At 51.5% G+C, this 17,875-nt stretch overlaps 1 protein-coding gene across 4 annotated transcripts in view; it reads left to right on the forward strand.

Moving 5' to 3' along the window:
- Nucleotides 1-556: 556 nt before the first annotated feature.
- Nucleotides 557-17,875, forward strand: part of Ssbp3 (single stranded DNA binding protein 3) — a 142,295-nt gene continuing 124,976 nt past the window's right edge. For 2 of the 4 annotated variants that reach the window (XM_005353509.2, XM_026781888.1), the window contains exons 1-4: nt 558-991; nt 1,950-2,022; nt 2,243-2,304; nt 4,586-4,670. In XM_005353509.2, coding sequence (XP_005353566.1) covers nt 936-991; nt 1,950-2,022; nt 2,243-2,304; nt 4,586-4,670 — 276 coding nt within the window. In that variant the 5' untranslated portion in view covers nt 558-935. Of the gene's footprint in view, nt 992-1,949; nt 2,023-2,242; nt 2,305-4,585; nt 4,671-17,875 lie in introns of all 4 variants that reach the window. The other 2 variants (XM_026781887.1, XM_005353512.3) reach the window with 2 other exon arrangements.

Here is a 17,875-nt window from a genome sequence, read left to right on the forward strand (position 1 = left end):
TTGGGGTTTCCCAAAGTATTTTAACGATCTAGTAAAGAAGCAGCCGCGCGCTTTGGCGCCAGCCAGCTTCGGCCGCCCAGCTCCGCGTGCAGACCTGGCCCGGGCTCGGGGAGCCGGGCTGGACGCAGGCAGCCCAGGGTGGGGCGGGGAGCTGGGCCGGCCGGGGTCCTGGCCCACGGAGGGCAAGATCAGCACGGGGAGGGCGGGGGCGCAGGGGACCAGGCCAACGCGGAAAGGGGCGCGCCGGGCCAGCCGAGGTCCGCGCCTCCCACCGTGGCTAGTGCCGCAGCGCCCAGTCCCCGTGGCGCTGGCCGGGTGCTCCGGTCCAGGCCCGAGCCCCTCACGCCGCCGCCCCACCCCAGCGCCAGGGCTCGCCCTCCGCTCCCCCGGCCGGCACACGAGCGGGCAACGGCTCACGGAGGAGGCGCAGCGGGACTGGCGCGGCCGCGCTGACAGGCGTCCCTCCCGGCCTCCGGGCCCGCCCCCGCTCGCCGATTGGCCGCCGCGGCCGTCCGTCGCGGGGCGTGGACGCCCGCCGCTCTCCTGCCGGGGCAGCCACGTTCGGTTGAGCTCCAAGTAGACCAGCGGCGGCGGCGGCAGAGGCAGCGGTGCTGAAGGCGCAGAGGGCGGCGCAGGCGGAGCCGGGCAGCGGGCGCGCGGGCCACGAGCAAGCGAGCAAGCTGCAGGCTTCGGGCGGGCAGCGGCACAGCTCAGGCCGAGCCGGCGCGGGAGGAGTTCCAAGGCGATGGGGCCGCGGCCGGGGCTGACGCTTTGACAGCTGGAAAGAGCGCGGAGCCAGCGCCGGGGAGGGAGGGAGCGCGGCGAGCGGAGCGCGAGCAAGCGGGCGATCGCCGGGAGGGGGCCGGGAGCAGGGCAGCTCGGGAGACCGGACGGTAGCGGCGGCGGCGGGCTCGGCGCCCTCTTCTCTGCAAGCCATGTTTGCCAAAGGCAAAGGCTCGGCGGTGCCCTCGGACGGGCAGGCTCGGGAAAAGTAAGCCTCTCGCGAGTGGGGCCGCGCCGCGGGCGGCGGGAGGCAGGTGGGCGCGGGGGTCGCGCTGCCTTGGGCCCCCGGTCTCTGCCCCACGGCGGCGGCGGCGTGGAGAGCCCATTGTTGGGCGCCGGCAGAGGCTGGGGCACCCTGAAGGGGCGGCAGGGCAGCGGCGGGCGAGGGGAGTTGGTAGGCGCGCGGCGGAGCGGGCGCGGGGGCCCGCGACGAGGGTGGGCGAGGTCCCACTATGAGCCGGTGCACTGGGTCGGCTGGGCGCGGGGGCCACACTTTGCCCCCCGAGTGCGGGCAGGGGGCGCGTGGCTTTCCGCAGCCCCGAAGGCTCCTTTTGTCCGCCCGCGGCGTGAGGAGTGCGTGCCGGGGGCTTTGTTCGCCCAGGAGCGCTCTCCCTTCCCAGCCAGCGGCCTTGCCGCCTGCCCGGTGCGCTCCGGGACGCCGGGCTGGGCTGGTCAGGCGGCGCCGGCCTGGCCCCAGGCTTGGGGGACAGTTGTTTGGGGGGGAGACGGTGAGGGCGGCGCTTTGCTGCCCTCTCCAGAGCGCGCCAAGTACCCGGGTTGAGGCTGAGTCTCCCCGGACCCCGAAGCTGAGCTACGGCAGCGAGCTGAAGTGGGCTGGGAAAAGGAGAGTGGCTCAGGGCTCTTGTGGCTTTCGAGTTTGCGAGACCTATGTGGGTTTGGTCCCAGTGCCACTTGGAAGTTCAAGTTTGGGAACCTTTTTCCAGCTCCCGCGGCTTTGGACAGTTTGTCTGTGGTACCCACCCACTAGCTGTTCTGACCCGGGTCCTGTCTGGGGTGATAGGTACTTTTCTCTTGTCATGGCCACAATGGGATGGCACGGACCGGGCTCAGAGTCCTACTGGCAAGGTCCAGAGCGAGTCTCAGTGTGATCTGACCCTTTCCTCTCTCTCTTTCTCTCTCCCTCTCTGCCCCTGATCACTTTTCAGGTTAGCTTTATACGTCTACGAATATTTACTGCACGTAGGAGCACAGAAATCTGCACAGACCTTCTTATCAGAGGTGAGTGGGACTCTTCAGCATCCAGTTTCTTGACACCCCCTCCTCCCCACTATTCTTAGAGCCTTTGTTTTCAGGAGCAGCCACTGTGGCCACCATTTTGAATTTTTATCACCTTTTGGCATTTATTGTTAGTTGGTCTTCACAGCCTTTTGGCTGTGGAAGGCCCTGCGGGCCCCTTCCTTTCTGCCCCTCTAAGCTGCCTCTGCCCCCTCTTTTCTAGATTCGATGGGAAAAAAACATCACACTGGGAGAACCTCCTGGGTTTCTGCACTCGTGGTGGTGGTAAGTTTGTGTGATAGTTTTGTGTGTGTTTTGTTCTGTGGCCCTGGTCCTGGTGAACAAAGACAGGGCCTGGGGCAAACCTTTCTACCCTCAGCTTCTGCTTTCCACGGAGCAGGGCACCTCTGGGTGCTCTGATCAGCTTTGGTGAGGAAGCACAGGCAGAAGAGGCTGCAGCCTGAAGTTTTTGCCGGTGTTTCTCTGCCCGTGAGGAGCTGACTAAATTCTGCTGTGCTGTTACCTGTGTTACTTTTCCATCTCACTGGGGCACCAGGCAGGGGGCTTGGAAAGAGTTAGGAGGGTTTTTTGTCAATCCTGCATGCTGCTTTAATTAGAGGAGTGGGGGCAGGGCGGGGGCAGGGGACACCAGGTCTGTTCTGCAACTGGCCTGTCCCTTAGGTTGTCTTCCCTACACGGCAAGCCTTGAGAGACATCGACTGGGCCTTTTCCAGGGACCCTGAGAAAAGCAAGAAGGCCTGCACTTCCTGTAGAGACACTGATTCAGACTGACTGGACCTTCCTTTCCTCTGGCTTCCCCACCCCCCAGCATCCCTGCAACCACAAAGCCTTATTTTACAGAGAACCTTAACCAGCCAGAGGTGGCCTGGCAGGATGCCTGCAGCTTGTTGGGGGCTGGCTCTCCTTATCTGTGACCCTCTCTCCAGGCCCAAGCAGCCTGTGGTCTTTTCTGCAGGCGGGAGGGAAGCTTAGGGTCCAAGCCTGAAACAAGTTGTCCTGAGTGTGTGACCTGGGTGCTTTGTGGGATCGATCAGTGGAGTCTTTCCCGTCCAGGACGGCTTTAGATGGTGTAGTTGAGGCAGACGCAGTGTTGGGATGTTAGCATTTACCTGGCTGCCAGCTCAGGTTACTGTTTCAAGTCTCTTTGAACAGCGGGAGGATGAAGTGTCTGTTCTAACTTGTGCAGAGAAAATGAGTTTTTAATGACTTCTGCCAGCCTCCCAACTGCCTGGTCAGAGGAGGCGGCTGCTGTGGTGCAAGGATTCCACCTGCGGGAGTGGGTGATAGGTTGGCTGTGGCTGGCTTTGGAGGCCGAGTGTGTGGATGGGGTTGGCAGGTCTGATGGCCCTGGATCTTGTAGGAACTTGGGCATGGGAGTGAGAGTTATTCTGAAGGTGCTGGGAATTTGGCATCTTGCAATATTTGGCTGTGTGGGATACTCCAGGGGGCAGTTGTGGAGGAGGGAAGAGTGGCCCCAGCCTCCTTCTGCAGCTATGCAAGACCTGGTTCTCCTGTTGCTCCTGAGGTCTGTCCTTGTTCCAAGAATGGAAGGCTTGTTGTCCTGGGACTCAGGTTGTGGTGGCTGTGAGCAGTTATAGTCTGGTTTGTTAGAGTTCTCACCCTGTGTGTGCTTTGACACTGAACAAATGCTGGCTGTTTTCTGGGCTTGGATTGGATGGGTTGATTTTGTTATAGGCACACCTTGAGGGTGGTGCTCGCCTGGTGGCGATGGAGCTTGCTGGGATGAGATCTCCAGGACCGCCCTGCAAGTCAGATCAGACCTCAGTTCCAGTGTCCACTGTGCCCTTCAAGCTGGTTCTGGCTGGGCCTTGGTTCTGGAATAGAGTATTTCTAAGGCCCTGTGTTTGTAGAGCACTCTGTAGTCACTTGTGTTTCTGTTCTTGTGAATATGGAATGTTGGAGTGATCATGTAGAATTACGGAGAGTCTGGGGTGCTGTGTGCCACCCCCACCCCCCAATTCTGTACTGGTCAGCGCTGTCTGAAGAGGCCCTTGGGCTCAGTGAGAGAGGATAACATGCTTGGTTGTCATAGCCTCCCTTCCTCTCTGAGTCACAGACAAGTATTCTTCGGTGGGTGGGATTAGGAACCCATAAGGTTCCCTTCATTACCGGAGTCACCCAGATTTCTGTGCAAATGAATCATAGTTGTGCCCTACTTTGCCAGCTTAACCTTTTTAGAATATACCGTGGCCATTTTAGTTTGGGGTGAAAAGGACACGGATGAGATGGGCAGGCTCTCCTTCCAGGTTCCTGTGTGGACACCCTTGGGTGGGTTGTGCTGAGCTTTCCAGATTCTAGTGTCTACTAACCACAAAGCTGTGTCACTGAGTGAGGCGCCCAGTATGGAGGAGCTGCCAGGCGAGGTTGGATATACTTGTCTTAGGGGCTGAGTTTGTCCAGTGAGTGCTGTGAGGTAGGATGGAGCCTTCAGGAGACCTGGTGCTGTACCATGTACCCTGTACTTCCCGTTGTGTACACAAGTAATAATTAGTAACCTGATCTTACTTTGTTTTTCTGTTTGCAGTGTATTTTGGGACCTTTACTGTGCAGCTCCTGAAAGGAGAGACACTTGTGAACATTCAAGTGAAGCAAAAGCCTTTCATGATTATGTGAGTAACAAATTTTTAATCCTGGCAATAATTACAGGGTTGGATGGCTCTAACTTCTTAGTATCAAAAGCAAGTGCACAGCCAACTGGCAGTGGTCTTTATTTTCTCCGTGCCTCCCTTCCCCTTCTCCTGCCCACCTTCCTTCCTGCTGCCTGCCTCCCTGTACCTTCCTCCCCGATGTTTGAAGTTGGGGGGCAGTATTCATCACTTTGCAGTTCTACCTGGAGAAAGAAATGGTGTTTGAAGGCTCAGAGTCATGTGGGGTTTGGTTGACAGTTAGCTGGGAGGGGACTGAGCCTGGTTGGTTTGGCTTAAGAAAAGAGACCACAACCAAAAAGACAGAAAGGAAATGTGAAATTTTTGTTTTGGACTCAAAGGGGTGTCTGAATAACAGTTCTGTGGAATGGACTTTAGCTCTGCTTGTATCACTGTTTTTCAGAGAGCTGTCTAGAGCAGTCTTTCAGTGTGTTTGCACATACAGTGTGGAGTGTATATGTACACACATTGTGGGATGTGTTATATGTCACACACAGTGTGGGGTGGATATGTGGTATACACAGTGGGGTGTATATACATACAGTGTGGGGTCTACATCTGCACAGTGTGGGGTGTATATATTACAGTGGGTGTATATGTCACACACTGGGGTTTATGTGTGTACATAGTGTGGGGTGTATGTGTATACACAGTGGGTTGTATATACATACAGTGTGGGTTATATATGTGCACTCAGTGTGGGGTGTATATGTACGCAGTGTGGGGTATATATATGCACTCCGTGTGGGGTGTATATGCACAGTGTAGGGCATATCTGTACACAGTGTATGGTGTATATGTCACACAGTATGGGGTGTATATGCACATAGCGTAGGGTGTATATGTCACACAAAGTGGGGTGTATATGTGCACACAGTGTGGGCTCTGCTCAGGTGATGGGTACTGTGAAGTGCTAAGTTCACTCACTGTCTTTTGCCCGAATACTCTTATAGGTTACATTTATCAGCATGCATGTGTGTGCACATTTGAGTTGGATGTATGTGTGACAGGTAGCTTGGGAATGGAGGTCAGAGGACAACTTGTGGGTCTGCATTCTTTCTCCCACCATGTGGGGCCTGTGGTTCAAACCCAGGTCCTCAGGTTTGGTGGCAGGCACTGTTACTGTCTCACCAATCTTGCCAGCCCACAGGGGTTCAGGGCAGGGATAGGACAGACAACGTCTTGCGCCGTATTTTAGGTTGGCCTTAGAACTCAGTATGTAGTTCAATTTGGCCTTGAATTTTCAGCAGTCCTACCTCAGCCTTCCCAGTGCTGAGATTATAGCCACCATGGCCAGCTCAATTTTTTTTCCTTTGAAAGTAGTTAATTTTACCAGGCCATAGGGTCTTTTGTCCTGGTGTTGATTATCTACCTGGTTAAATTTAAGGTCCATGAAATCATTACAGGGAAGGTATCTGTGATGTTCATTTTCCATGGGTATATTTTTTTTTTATTTTTTTATTTTAAATGCATACTGTCACAGCCTGGGTTGGATGGGTCAGACTTTATGGTCTGATGAAATGGGTGGTTAGGATCTGTCAGGTTACAAAGGATGGAGTGAGGAAAGAGAGGTACCTGGATGTCTTCCACCACTTCCAGGTTTTACTTCCAGTAGGCACTGCACATTGAGCGTGTACAGACGTTTGTGGCACACACGCGCACGGCCCCCACATTCTAGGTATGGGAATGATGAACAGCATCAGGCTCGTTCTTGGTCGGGTCGTTTGCCTCCTCTGGTTGCTAATTTCGAAACTGGTCTAGAAGACCCAATCCCATCTGGGTGAGTTCCATAGATGGTCAGATTCAATGCCATGGCTGTTGTCATGGGGAAAATGGGTCCTATAACAGGAGTCAGAGACTGAGCTCACCGACCTCCTCAGTGGTTAGTGCAGTGAGCTTTTGTTGTGAAAGAAAAGCGAATGCCCCTGGAGTCGAATGCTCAGGAATGTGACAAGTTCACGTGTCTTCTCCAGGGCTGAGAAAGAGAAGCTGGTGAGTGGTCCTTCTAGCCTGCTCAACTTTTCGCTCCACAGGGAGAGGTGACTGCTTCACTTGTCATGACGTGGTTCTGGGACCAAAAGTGGCAATGATGATCAGAGGGCTGAATTTCCGAGCTGGGTCTTGCTCGACGCTGAGTGGTCCAGCAGCCAGTGAACTTGACTGTCCCCCTCTATCTTGCAGAAAGCTTGTGTGTGTCGTGTGTCCCCCCTCCCCCCTCCAGTAACTACAAATGGCCAAACCTATGTTGTTAGTCTCTGACTACATTGCAGATGGTTTCATTTTAGGGAAGAAGGCCGATAGGAGTACCTGTTTCAAAAATCCTGTCCCCATACCAAGAATCAAAGTCAGGGCCCCGCATGGACCAGGCAAGTGCTCTGTCACTGAGTTCCACCTTCTCATTCCACAAGCCAGTTTTTGATAAACACTTATGATTTTCAGTCATCTTTGGTACTCTAGTAAGTAACATTGAGATTTTCTCCAGCAAGTTCTGGTTTTGCATCTCGAAGCAAGATGGCAGCGGTACTTATGGGTTACGTCAGTTAGCAGTCAGTGACTGTTAGGAATGGCAGTTGAACCCTGCAGATGGCTGAGGCTGGCTTGGCATTTAGAAGATGCTGCTAAGAGATGAGGTCATACTAGTTGGGGGCTCGTGATTCATAGGTTTGCAGCTCAAGTCCTTTTTTCCTTAAATTGGGGTCAATCTGATGAGTCTTATGACCTGAGTTAGGTCACAAGGGAGATGGAACAATGGGATTGAATGAAGATATTTCTTTTTACTTTACTCCCCCCAAGTCGCGGTCCCACTCTGTAGAGCAGGCTGACCTAGAACTCAGAGAGATCTGCCTGCCTCTGCCTCCTGTTAGTATTAAAGGCATGCATCACCATGCCCTGCTTTATAAGTGGATACTTTGAAGTAATTTAGGATAACATTCAGTTGGAAGGGTGGCAGCAGAGGAATACCTGGTAAATGAAGAAATACCCATTAGTCTGGAGTTGTAACTTGGTGGTGGAGGGCTAGTCTAGCTATTGTAAGGCCCTAGGGTTTTCCCCAGCACTGCAAAAAGAAGGAAGAGATACCAAAGGCTTATAGTTGCTTTTCTCTTTATCCTTGTTTCTTCATCTAGTTTTTCTATTCTTGTGTCTCTCATTGGGTTAGCCAGAGTGCTGGGGATTGAACTGAGGTGTGTCTCTTACCTGCAGAGCCATCTTTCTGGCCCCCAGTAGCTCCTTCTGGTCTTCCCCTTGGCTAGAATACAGTTTTCCCTGTTTATGTCCGTTTGTGAGACTGGATCTCCCTGTGTTATAATTCTCAAGTCTCACGCCTCGGATTCCTGAATAGCAGGGGTTATAGGCATCAGCCGCCGTGCACACAGCTCGCAAGCACACCTACGGTCAGTGTCTGCATTTGGTGATCATTCCGCTTCAGTGTCTGTAAAGGCACCTGTGCTCTATGTCCGCACTTGCCGTGTGTTGGGCAGTGCACTAATTATGCACTCGCTCGTTTACTCTGCCGTTGACCCTGTTGGAGGAAGCATGTTGCTAGCTCCGTTTTATAGATGAAGAAACTTGAAATTACCTGGCGCAAGTGAGAAGGAAACACGGAACATGCAACAAACCCGCTTAGGAGTTTATTAGCGGGGGAGGGGGGGTTGTACAGGACTGGTGAGGGTCGGTGGACAGAGAGAGAGAGAGTGCGAGCAAGACAGAGAGACAGACAGAGACAGAGAGAGAGGGAGAGAGACAGTGAGAGATAGAGCGTGTGCGAGTGCTAGCTAGCGCACCCTGTAGGTGGCGCCTCCAGCTTTTAAGGGTTGCCTAGTGCATGCGTGTAGGGGGATGGTGTGGTATGACGGAGGAGCTCACACATGTGTGCAAGGGCTCACGCAGCTGCATCATATGTAGATGATGCAACCATGCTGCACGTGTGTCACACAGGGTCCTTTAAGATTTCTGGGGCCACTAGGTACTTTTGCCTGAGGTCTTGTCTGCACTTGGGTGTCCCTGGAACCCGGAAGTGTCAGCCATGTTGTGTGGCTGAATCATTATAAAACTGAGGCACAGAGGGGTTAATCACAGTGGTAGAGTTAGAGTGTGCACACAGTTAGGCTAACACCAGAGTCCATGCTTCTAATATTGTCTGGCACAGGCCCACAGCAGGCATTGCTTGCTTGTATGATCCTGGCTAACTTTTTTAGATTAGCCTTTCTGGCTATAGCCTATGGCTTAGGCTGGGAACTATTTATCTCCTAGCTCCTCTAAGGAGTACACCAGTGGGGTAAGGAGTGAAATAGGGGGGAACACAGGTGGTTTGTGGGGAGAGTACCTGGACCAGGAAAGCTCATAGACTACTGGGAGATGTTCTTTAGATGACGAATTCTGCTGGTCATCTTGAGCAAGCGGCAGTTTTGATGTCAGTTAGCTAGCTGTGAGTCTTCTTAGACACGGACAGTGTGAAGAAGAGTGTTCGCTGGCCCTGGGTGGCCAAAGATCCTCACAGTATGGGAAAAAGTGTCTGGGGTACCCATTGTCTGCCCGGCAGGGAGGAGCCGCCACAGCTCCAATGGAAGGATCCTGGCTCTTGTACAGCGGTAGTGTCATCTTGGCAGGGCATCTCCTCCCAAGAAGGGCAGGGTCAAGGGTTGGGTGACTGGGAAGGATCCCCAGGTCAAGGCCAGATGTGTGATTCTGGGAGGCGGTTTAAACTGCCCTAGATTTGGTTTTTGTTTGAGTCACTGTCTGTTCTCTGCCCCACACCTGGAGGCTTGGGTTTTCCTAGCTCATTTAGAAGCCTAAAGACCCTGGTGTTTGCTACGTGTACATGGAGTGCTAGGGGTTTTGTGTTTAGAGTAGTCTTTTTTGAGAATGGGTTTGCCTTAAGTCAGGAGTACCTGGGGTCACAGGAGGATTGACCTGGTCCTGTGTTGTTCTCCCCTGGCTAAATAATGCCTCTAAGAGTGATAGGGAAAGCCCACAAGACCCCCCTGGGGCTCCCTCTGGGTTTTCTCTTTACAGGTTGGTCTATTCTTGTACTTTGTAAAGGGATACTCCTAGGTGTTTATATGTCTCATACTCTGTGGAGTTGCTCTGATCCCTTCTCTGTGTGGGGCTCTAGGATGGGTCTGGACGGAGAGAAGTATCTTTGCCTAATCAGACGCCTAGTGGTCCTTGTCCTGCAACAGCTGCTGTGTTATCCTTTTCGGCAGCAGGAAAAGAGCAGAGTAGGTTAGCCCCACAGTGGCTCTCAGGTGCTGGGGATGCTGCTGGGGTGTCTGCTTGACTTTGTGTGGCACACTTTCAGAGTACGGAGCTGCCTTGTTGGCTGGTGTTTATTTTTAAAGCCACAGCCAGGCGTCTTGGTTGTAAGCCTAGGGGGTGGTGGAGCTGAGGCTAAATTGTCCAGTGTTTTGAATTCCACTTGTTGGTATTGATTGTACTTTCTTGGTGCAGGCATCTTGAAAAATGGTAAGGGGGTGTTTACGCTTGACCAGAGTGGTCCTGGCACCTGCTCTGTGGTCCTAGCTGCTCTCTGAAGACATGACTTAAGAGAATTAAACTGTAGCCCCTGTCAGGAGAACTGCCTAGTCACAGGCCAGGTGAGACCTGACCCATAGAAGGGGTTTCCTGTGATGAAGTGGCTCTTTGCCTTTGCCAGAAGTAAAGTGATAAAAGCTACAGACCTTTCTTTCCAGAAAATTCATGTGTCCTCATAAAGGAGACTTTGTTCGTGATTTTAGGAGGTTCATGGATTATTGCTCCAAAAAGCCTAGACCCCTATTTCACACAGTGAAGAACTTGGGCAGTGTTGTGGACACGTATAACTGTGACCTTGGTCAGATTTTCCTGCATGTCTCAGTGTCCCGTTCTGAAGACCTGGGCCCCTTTCAGTGTGCTCCCCTGCCCCCCTTCTTGGGAAGAGGTGGTTAGCAGAGGGGGACGTGCCTGAGTTGTGGGTGTGGACAGCAGCTGAGGTATTTGTGGCTGTGTGGCAGGGGTCCAGTGTCCTTGGTGGGTTTGAAATAGCAAAGTGATATTTGAGAGGGCTCTCCTTGGATATGCTGAGCTGAGGTTCCAGTGGGGCAGGGAGTGTCTGTGACTGCCAGGGCCCGCTGGCAAGTGGGTGATGAGAGGTGGCAGCGGGTGCCTGCAGCTGGGCTCCTAAGGAGCTGGGGAAGTGCTATCCTCTGCGATAAGCCAGCCTAGCTATCTGGCCAGAGGTCCTGGCAGGTTCAAGGCTTGCGTTTGGGTTTGACCCTTGGCACCCTTGTGTGGGAGATTCAAAACGGCAAAAATGTACACAGGCATCCCCTCCTAGCTTATATTTTGTATTGAGTCCTCTCCTAGGGCTCCTACCCTGTCTTCTGGGGTTCCTCTTGCCCCCAGAGGCTGCCAGACTCCTCTGTTAGTAGCTAATTAAACATTAAATGAGAAACTGGAATTGCATTTTGCCAGAACCCAGGCAATGTGGCCACCGTAATGGGTTTCAAGTGGCAGCAAGACCCCAAATTGCAAATCCTTGCCCTTTATTTAAGGCGGGAGGTGGAGCGGGAGGACAGTGGGGACCCAAACAAAGTTTTTGGCAGTGGTCACTTCATTTGAACTCCCAGACCAGCAGTGTGCAGCAGCCTTTTGCATAATGCCATCTTTGTTAGCTAAGCATTTGCAAACTTGGACCGAGAGTTAGCTCTGCGCCAGCCAACACTTGAAGAGAGCTGGGAGACACCCAGTTCTATGTCCCTTAGGTCAGCTCTGTTTGTAAGGGAGGAGGGCTCTTCAGTGGGCACTGTGTAGCTGGACCCTCGTCTTCTGTGTGAGTGTGTATTTAACCCTTAAGAGAAGTGGCAGTGGGGGATGTGTGGGTGTGTGTTGGTGCATGCATGCACTTGAGGTCTGTCAGCTAAGATAGCAGAAATGTCACACTAGCTGTAGTCTTTGTAATAGTGTCTGAGGGTTTAGAGTATTTAGCAGAATTAATCTCTTTTAGCTCGGTAGTAATTCTGACCACAGCATAAGTGCATTAGGCGATTCACATAAACTTCTTTAGTATATGTTGCTGGGAGCTTACAGAAAATAGACAATTGCAGTTGTTTGTTTTTGATTTGCCAGGGTAATGGGTTTTCCATGGCCTCAGTGAGATGAGTTGTTGGGATGTGTCTTTCCGTGGTATGCTTTTCTTTTCCTGGGCTTGAGGCCTCTGGATTTGGAAGGGTTTGAGCTCTGGCTGGTGACTTGGACCTTATCTAGCTTCATGCACATGCTTGCTATTTTCTGTCTAGATGGACTTTGGGTTCATCTGTTACCCCATCTGTAGACTAAGGAATGGTGGCTCCTGCGGGGCTGTGAGGGTGAGGAGATGTAATACATACGAATAAGGCAGAATGTCTCCCGGCTAGTGCTTGCTGAGTTTGATTGTCCTCTGTAGTTCGGATGTTTGCTCAGAACACTCTTGAGCAGCACTGTTTCCAGGGAGAGCAAGTTGACTCTTCTGGAAGGATCCTCCTGTGTATTTGATGGATTCCAGTGATGCTTCTCTGTCAGGGCTTCTTGAATGTGTCCCACGTCCCTTCCCTTCAAGCTGTCTTGTCTCAGTCCCTGTACCCTCACGAGGGGGCAGAGCTGGTGGTCCTACCGCAACTGGCAGTGATAAAGGCTCCCCTGAGGTGTCCTTGCCTCTTATCTGTATGGGACAGAGTGTTCCTGGACCACGCCTGCCTGAGCAGCCGCAGGACTCAATGGGTAGGCCCAGGGGCCTGTGGGTGGCACTGGCAAGGATCTAGATCTGAAAGTCAGCCCCATGACTGTGCTAACTTTGTGGCCTTCCTCACTGTGAAATGTGGACAAGGCCTCTCCTGCTCTCCACTGTGGGGGTGGCCAGGGGAAGGGCTGTCCCTGAAGGCTGCTGGTGCTGTCAATGTGCTTAGGGATAAGTAGATTAGAAGTCCCTGGGCTAGGGGTCCTTTGCCAACCTCTGTGCTCAGGACTCATCTGATTTTCTGCTTCTGTGAGGAGTGTCAGAAGGTGCCGAAGGGCCAGGTGAGTTGGTGAAGGGAGTCACTGAGGAAGCTGGTTCTTGTCTCTGTATCTTCGAGGTGAACCCCTAGGTGACCATGGGCCAGGAGCACGTGACAGTGTCTGCAGTTGCCAGACATCTGCCCTGCTTGTTGGCTGAAAAGCTGGAGGTAGCTGATCAGAGCTTATAGAGTTGTGTGCTGTCTCCTGATCTGGGAGAGCAGTCCATGCCAGTAGAAACATCAGGACTGCAGATGGCAGAACTGGATGTCACTGGTCATACATAGCTAAGACAGAACAAAAAGGCCCAGAGGACAAAGCTGCACACACTCTCCAGACCATCTCTAACAGATCTCACTCCTGCACACCCAAGCAGGATCCAAGATAATCTCTCGCCTTGTACTCTCTTGTTGCTTGCTAGCTGTGTGGACTGTGAGCACCTAAATCAACCTGTGTGTCTCAGTTTCCGCAAGCAGTAAAGAGAAGTTGAAGCTACATACCTGTCGGGGTTGTCACGTGGAGGAAATGGCCTTATGGTCACACACAGGATGGATGTGCAGAAGTGCATACTCATGCCAGGCTCATTGTAAACTGTGCACATGTGTATGTTCTATGCTCATGCTCGTCCCTGCTCTGGGAAGATTCTGGTGCTCTGTGATTGACAGTGGGAGCAGAAGGGTCTTCATGTGGAAGGTGTGTGCTAGTGAGGCCTCCCTCCTTGTTTACTTGCTCACCTGTTGACTAGTTATATGGATCCCTGGGGTCTAGGCAGCCACAAGAGATGGGGCTTGAGGCGTCATCCGTCTGTTGCCCGTGAGAATGAATTGAGATGGCACCTGAATGCCTTCGACTGATGCCAGCCCGCACTTGTACCCATTTCCTCTGCGACTCTAGGAGCCTGGGATAGGTTCTTTCCCTGCTGCCTCTGGTTTTGCCCTGCGGTCCTGCTTGGTGTCTGAGCATCTGGGAATGGGAAGGCTGTTTTGTTTCCTTACCCACGAGTCCTTCGAGTAGTCAGTGCTGGTTGAGAATGTGGCAGCCCCTTACAGACCTGCCAGGGCCATCCCTTTCTACCCCTTCCTCCATGGACTTGGCAGTACTGCGACTCACTTGTCACTTATGGCCTAGAAGGAGGATATCGGTCAAGGTGGAGTTTCTTCCCTTCCTTCTCTAGACCCTTCAGGGTTGAAACTTCATCTTTGCCTCCTCTGCCACCTCCAGTCTTGGGGCTGCTTTGTGGCATCTTGAATCAATCTGAGGTCAGTGAGCAAGACTCTGTGCCCTGAGAAATGAGAAGGACTTGATCCTTGCCCAGGCACTAAGTGTGTTAAAGGCACTTTAATGAAGAGTGACAAGTGGCAGAAAATGGTGAAGTATTGTTTTCTAGTGGGAGTTGTGACCCATTAGTGTATCTTGAATCAACTTTGTGGGTCATGGCTGGCAATTACCAAAAAAAAAAAAAAAAAAGCACAACTACCATATCACAGAGTAAACATGAGAGCTGCTTCTAGAAATCCCTGTTCAGTGATTTATTCACACACACACACACACACACACACACACACACACACACACAAATGTGTGTGCCCTGCCTTTACCTGTCTCACTGCAGGTCTCAGCCTGAAGGTTGATAATTACTGGCCCAGGGCGTGCTGAGTGTGACTTTCTGTTTCTTCAGGCTGGTGATTTGGGTCAAGTGATAAGCAGTGGCTGAGCCTCAGTTTCCAGATCTGTAATAAGGAAATGATGTCCACTTTAGAGGGCCGAGGGAGAATCATTTCCCCACCAGGTGTAGGGATGTCGGGGTGCTTGTTATCTACTTGGTACTTGGGTCCTTTGGTTCTGCAGTTTGCTGTTGTAGGCTCAGTATGTTAAGTGCCCAGTGACACTCAATGTGTGTTGGTTGTATGCTGAGTAATTGTATCTCCCACTTGGAGGGATGGGGTGTGGGCAGGCATGGGAGGAAATGGTCTCACTTTTCAGAGGCAGAGTGCAAAATGGCTTCTTAAGGAAGGATTCGTGAGTGACTGGCCACGGACAGTTCCTACTGACTGTCTTAGGTTGGGGGGCATCCTTCCCTCATGGAGAGGATTGTCTGAGCAGTGTCTAGGGTGTGGCTGTAGGCAGAATACCAATAAAGGGTCTCGGTGCCTTCTGTGCCTCCCAAATTCCCTTATCCCCGTTCTTGGTGACCGCTCTTTACACAGTTTTGGCGCAGGCTTTGTGTCCCGTTCTTTGTGTTTCCCAGGTCTCTGTCTTAGAGTTCCTTGGAGTTGGAGATTTTTCTCTCATCTTTCTTTCTCAGTCACAGAAGGCTCTGGGGTAATAGCAGACTGTCAGGAGTGGTTGGTTGGTGGGCATGTTTTCCTGGGTGTTGGAAACTTAAGGCAGTGTTGAGAAGTGTGTGGATTTGGACTAGGATGGCCAGGGTATAGTACTGATTCTTTTTCTTGGCCTGGGGCAAGACATTTCTGTCTTTTGTGCTGTGGTTTGTTCTTCAGTGGGAGGCAGACAGCGATCTGAAATCAAGGCTGACTTTTTTTCTCCGTAGCTTTAGTGAAATCAGAGCTGGCTTTTTTTCTCTCTGTAGCTTTTTGAGTCATTGTAATGGTTTGCCCCTCTCCTCTTTACTTTTAGTTTTTGGGACAAAGTCTTGAGATTGGCATTAAACTCGCTTTGTAGCAGAGGCTGGCCTTGGCTCTGGCCAAACATTTTCAGTCCTGGGATTGCTGGTGTTCACTACCTCTGCTGACTTGGGGTCTCTTTGAGAATTCTGTTTCGTATTTGAATCCACCATCAGATGATGGAATCCTGTTCAAGAAGGAACTTGTAAGTTTCCAGATGGGGAAATTGAGGCTTAGAGCAGGGTGGTAACCCTGCTGGTTTGTGACTGCAGGCAGGGCCTAGGTGCCTGTGGTAGGCACTGGCTCTAGACACTGTCCACCTATGAGGCTGGCTTGTGTGCCATCCTTCAGGAATCTAGCAGCTTTCTTCCTGAGAGGCCAAGTGATGCCTGTGGCTTTGGCTACCTGGCCTGTGTTAAAGGGCAGATGCCCAGTGGGCAGGCGCGGTGTCAGATGCGTGCGCGTGGCTGGTCTTTTCTTACTGTCTTTTAGACAGCGTCCAGTAGAAAATGTTATCCCCTCTCTGGAGGCCCTTCTCTTTGGCAGCGTCTCCTGCCAGCTCCTGCTCTGCCTGCCTGCCACTTGGGTTACATGAGGCAGTGCTGGCCGAGGCTCCGGGCACTGGTTCTGCTGAGGATCTGCAAGCCATGAGCTGCTTTGAAAGGGATTTTACAACATGACAGGGAATTTCAGCCACCACGTTATCTCCGAATTGGCCAATTGATGGCTTCAGCAGAGCGTTTCGGCAACAGGGAAGCCAATACAATTTGAGTTAGTTGTGATGGCTGCCACTTTAAATACCATGGTGAATTTCTGTCAGTGAGCTAATGTGTGGAATAGGGAATTGCAGAAAACTTGATCACCAGAGTGCTCCGGTCGATTCTGACCCCAAGCTACAGAAAATGAACTTAAATCTAGTTGACTGTCGCCACATACTTTCTTTGGCATTATTTTGCTGGCAGCATCTTCGTCAAAGGGAACTAGGTGGAAATCAGTGTTCACCTATGACATCTCTTGATTTTAGAGAGAGGCAGTCCTCTGTGGGTGTTTGGAACCCTAAGCAGTACAGATGGCAGTTTCATGGTGAGGGACAAATTACTAAATGATGACATTATGGTTTGCTAATAATTCACTATTTAGTGAAGGACACAAGTGTTTACTGAGCACTTACAATGGATGCTGACGTTCTAGCTTTCATCTCTCTGTCTGTCTGTCTGTCTGTCTGTCTGTCTGTCTGTCTGTCTATCGGCAGGGTCTCACTATGTAATCCTGGTTGGTTTGGGATTTACTATGTAGACCAGGTTGGCCTTGAACTCTGAGTTAGTCTGCCTCTGCTTCTTGTGTAATGGGATGAAAGGTGTGCACCACCATGCCCATCTAAAAAAGTGTTCTCATTCTGTTCTCTTCTGAGTACGTAGGGGGCAGGACATAGTTCTTATTTCTAAATAAAGAACTAATAATACAATCAATTATTGAATGCTAACTGTATGCCTTATACTGTTTTCTTGTAGGTTTTATCTCCTGATAGCAATCCTCTGAGTTAAATTTTGTTTTCATTCTTATTTTGTGGATGAGAAAATAGAAGTATTTGGAGTGATTGAATAATGTTGAAAATAAATAGCCTTCAGTTTAGTCATTTCTGTTTCTTTCTCATTTTGAGACAGTCTCATGTATCCTTGGTTGGTCTTGACCCTGGCTGTATATCTTGAACTGCTGGTCCTCCTGTCTGCACCACCTGACTGCGAGGGTTGCAGGCATGCCCTAGTGTGCCTGGTTTATGCAGTGATGAGGATCAAACCCAGGGCTTTGTGCATGTGAGGCAAACACTCCACTCCACCCCTGAGATAGTGCCTAGTCTCAGATTTTCTTTTTCCTAATGTACTCTTTGCTGCCATGCCACGCCATGTTGCTGTCATCCTCCTGCAATCCTAGCACTAAGGAGGCTAAGACAGGTGGATCTCCATGAGCGTGAGACTGTCTGGCCTACATAGTGAGTTCTAGACCATCCTGGATACAGAGTGAGACCCTGTCTCAATGCCAAAAAAAAGCACCCCGTATAAAAACAGCAACAATAAAGAAGCAATGACAGCAAACATCACCTCATACCATGCTGGGCTGTGGAGCAGTCCTGAAAGGGATGGGCTAGGGTTCCTGATTAGTTCTTGGATTCAGTGTGGGATGAGGGACTGGCTGGTTTTTAACATTCTCATCTTAGAAGAAAATGCCAGTGTCACTTGTAGGAAGGGAACCCTTGCTGTTTTGGTTGTGAGCCTAGCCCTTAGTGGCTGCACCATCTCTAGCCCAGGAAGGGGTTCCTGTTTCTCCTTGCAAGGCCCCTTTCATTTGTTGCCTGCCACCCCTTGTGGACTACATTCTTGAACATTCTTTATTCATGAGGACATCACACATATCGAGTCATCATTAATTAATTATTTTGGTGGTGTCAGGGATTGAATTCAGGGCCTTGAGCATCCCAGGCAAGTGCTGTGACTATTCTCAACCCAGAGGCACCACTCATTTTACTTGTTTTTGAGGCAG

Source organism: Microtus ochrogaster, chromosome 10, assembly GCF_000317375.1.
Source record: "Microtus ochrogaster isolate Prairie Vole_2 chromosome 10, MicOch1.0, whole genome shotgun sequence".
Taxonomy (NCBI): domain Eukaryota; kingdom Metazoa; phylum Chordata; class Mammalia; order Rodentia; family Cricetidae; genus Microtus; species Microtus ochrogaster.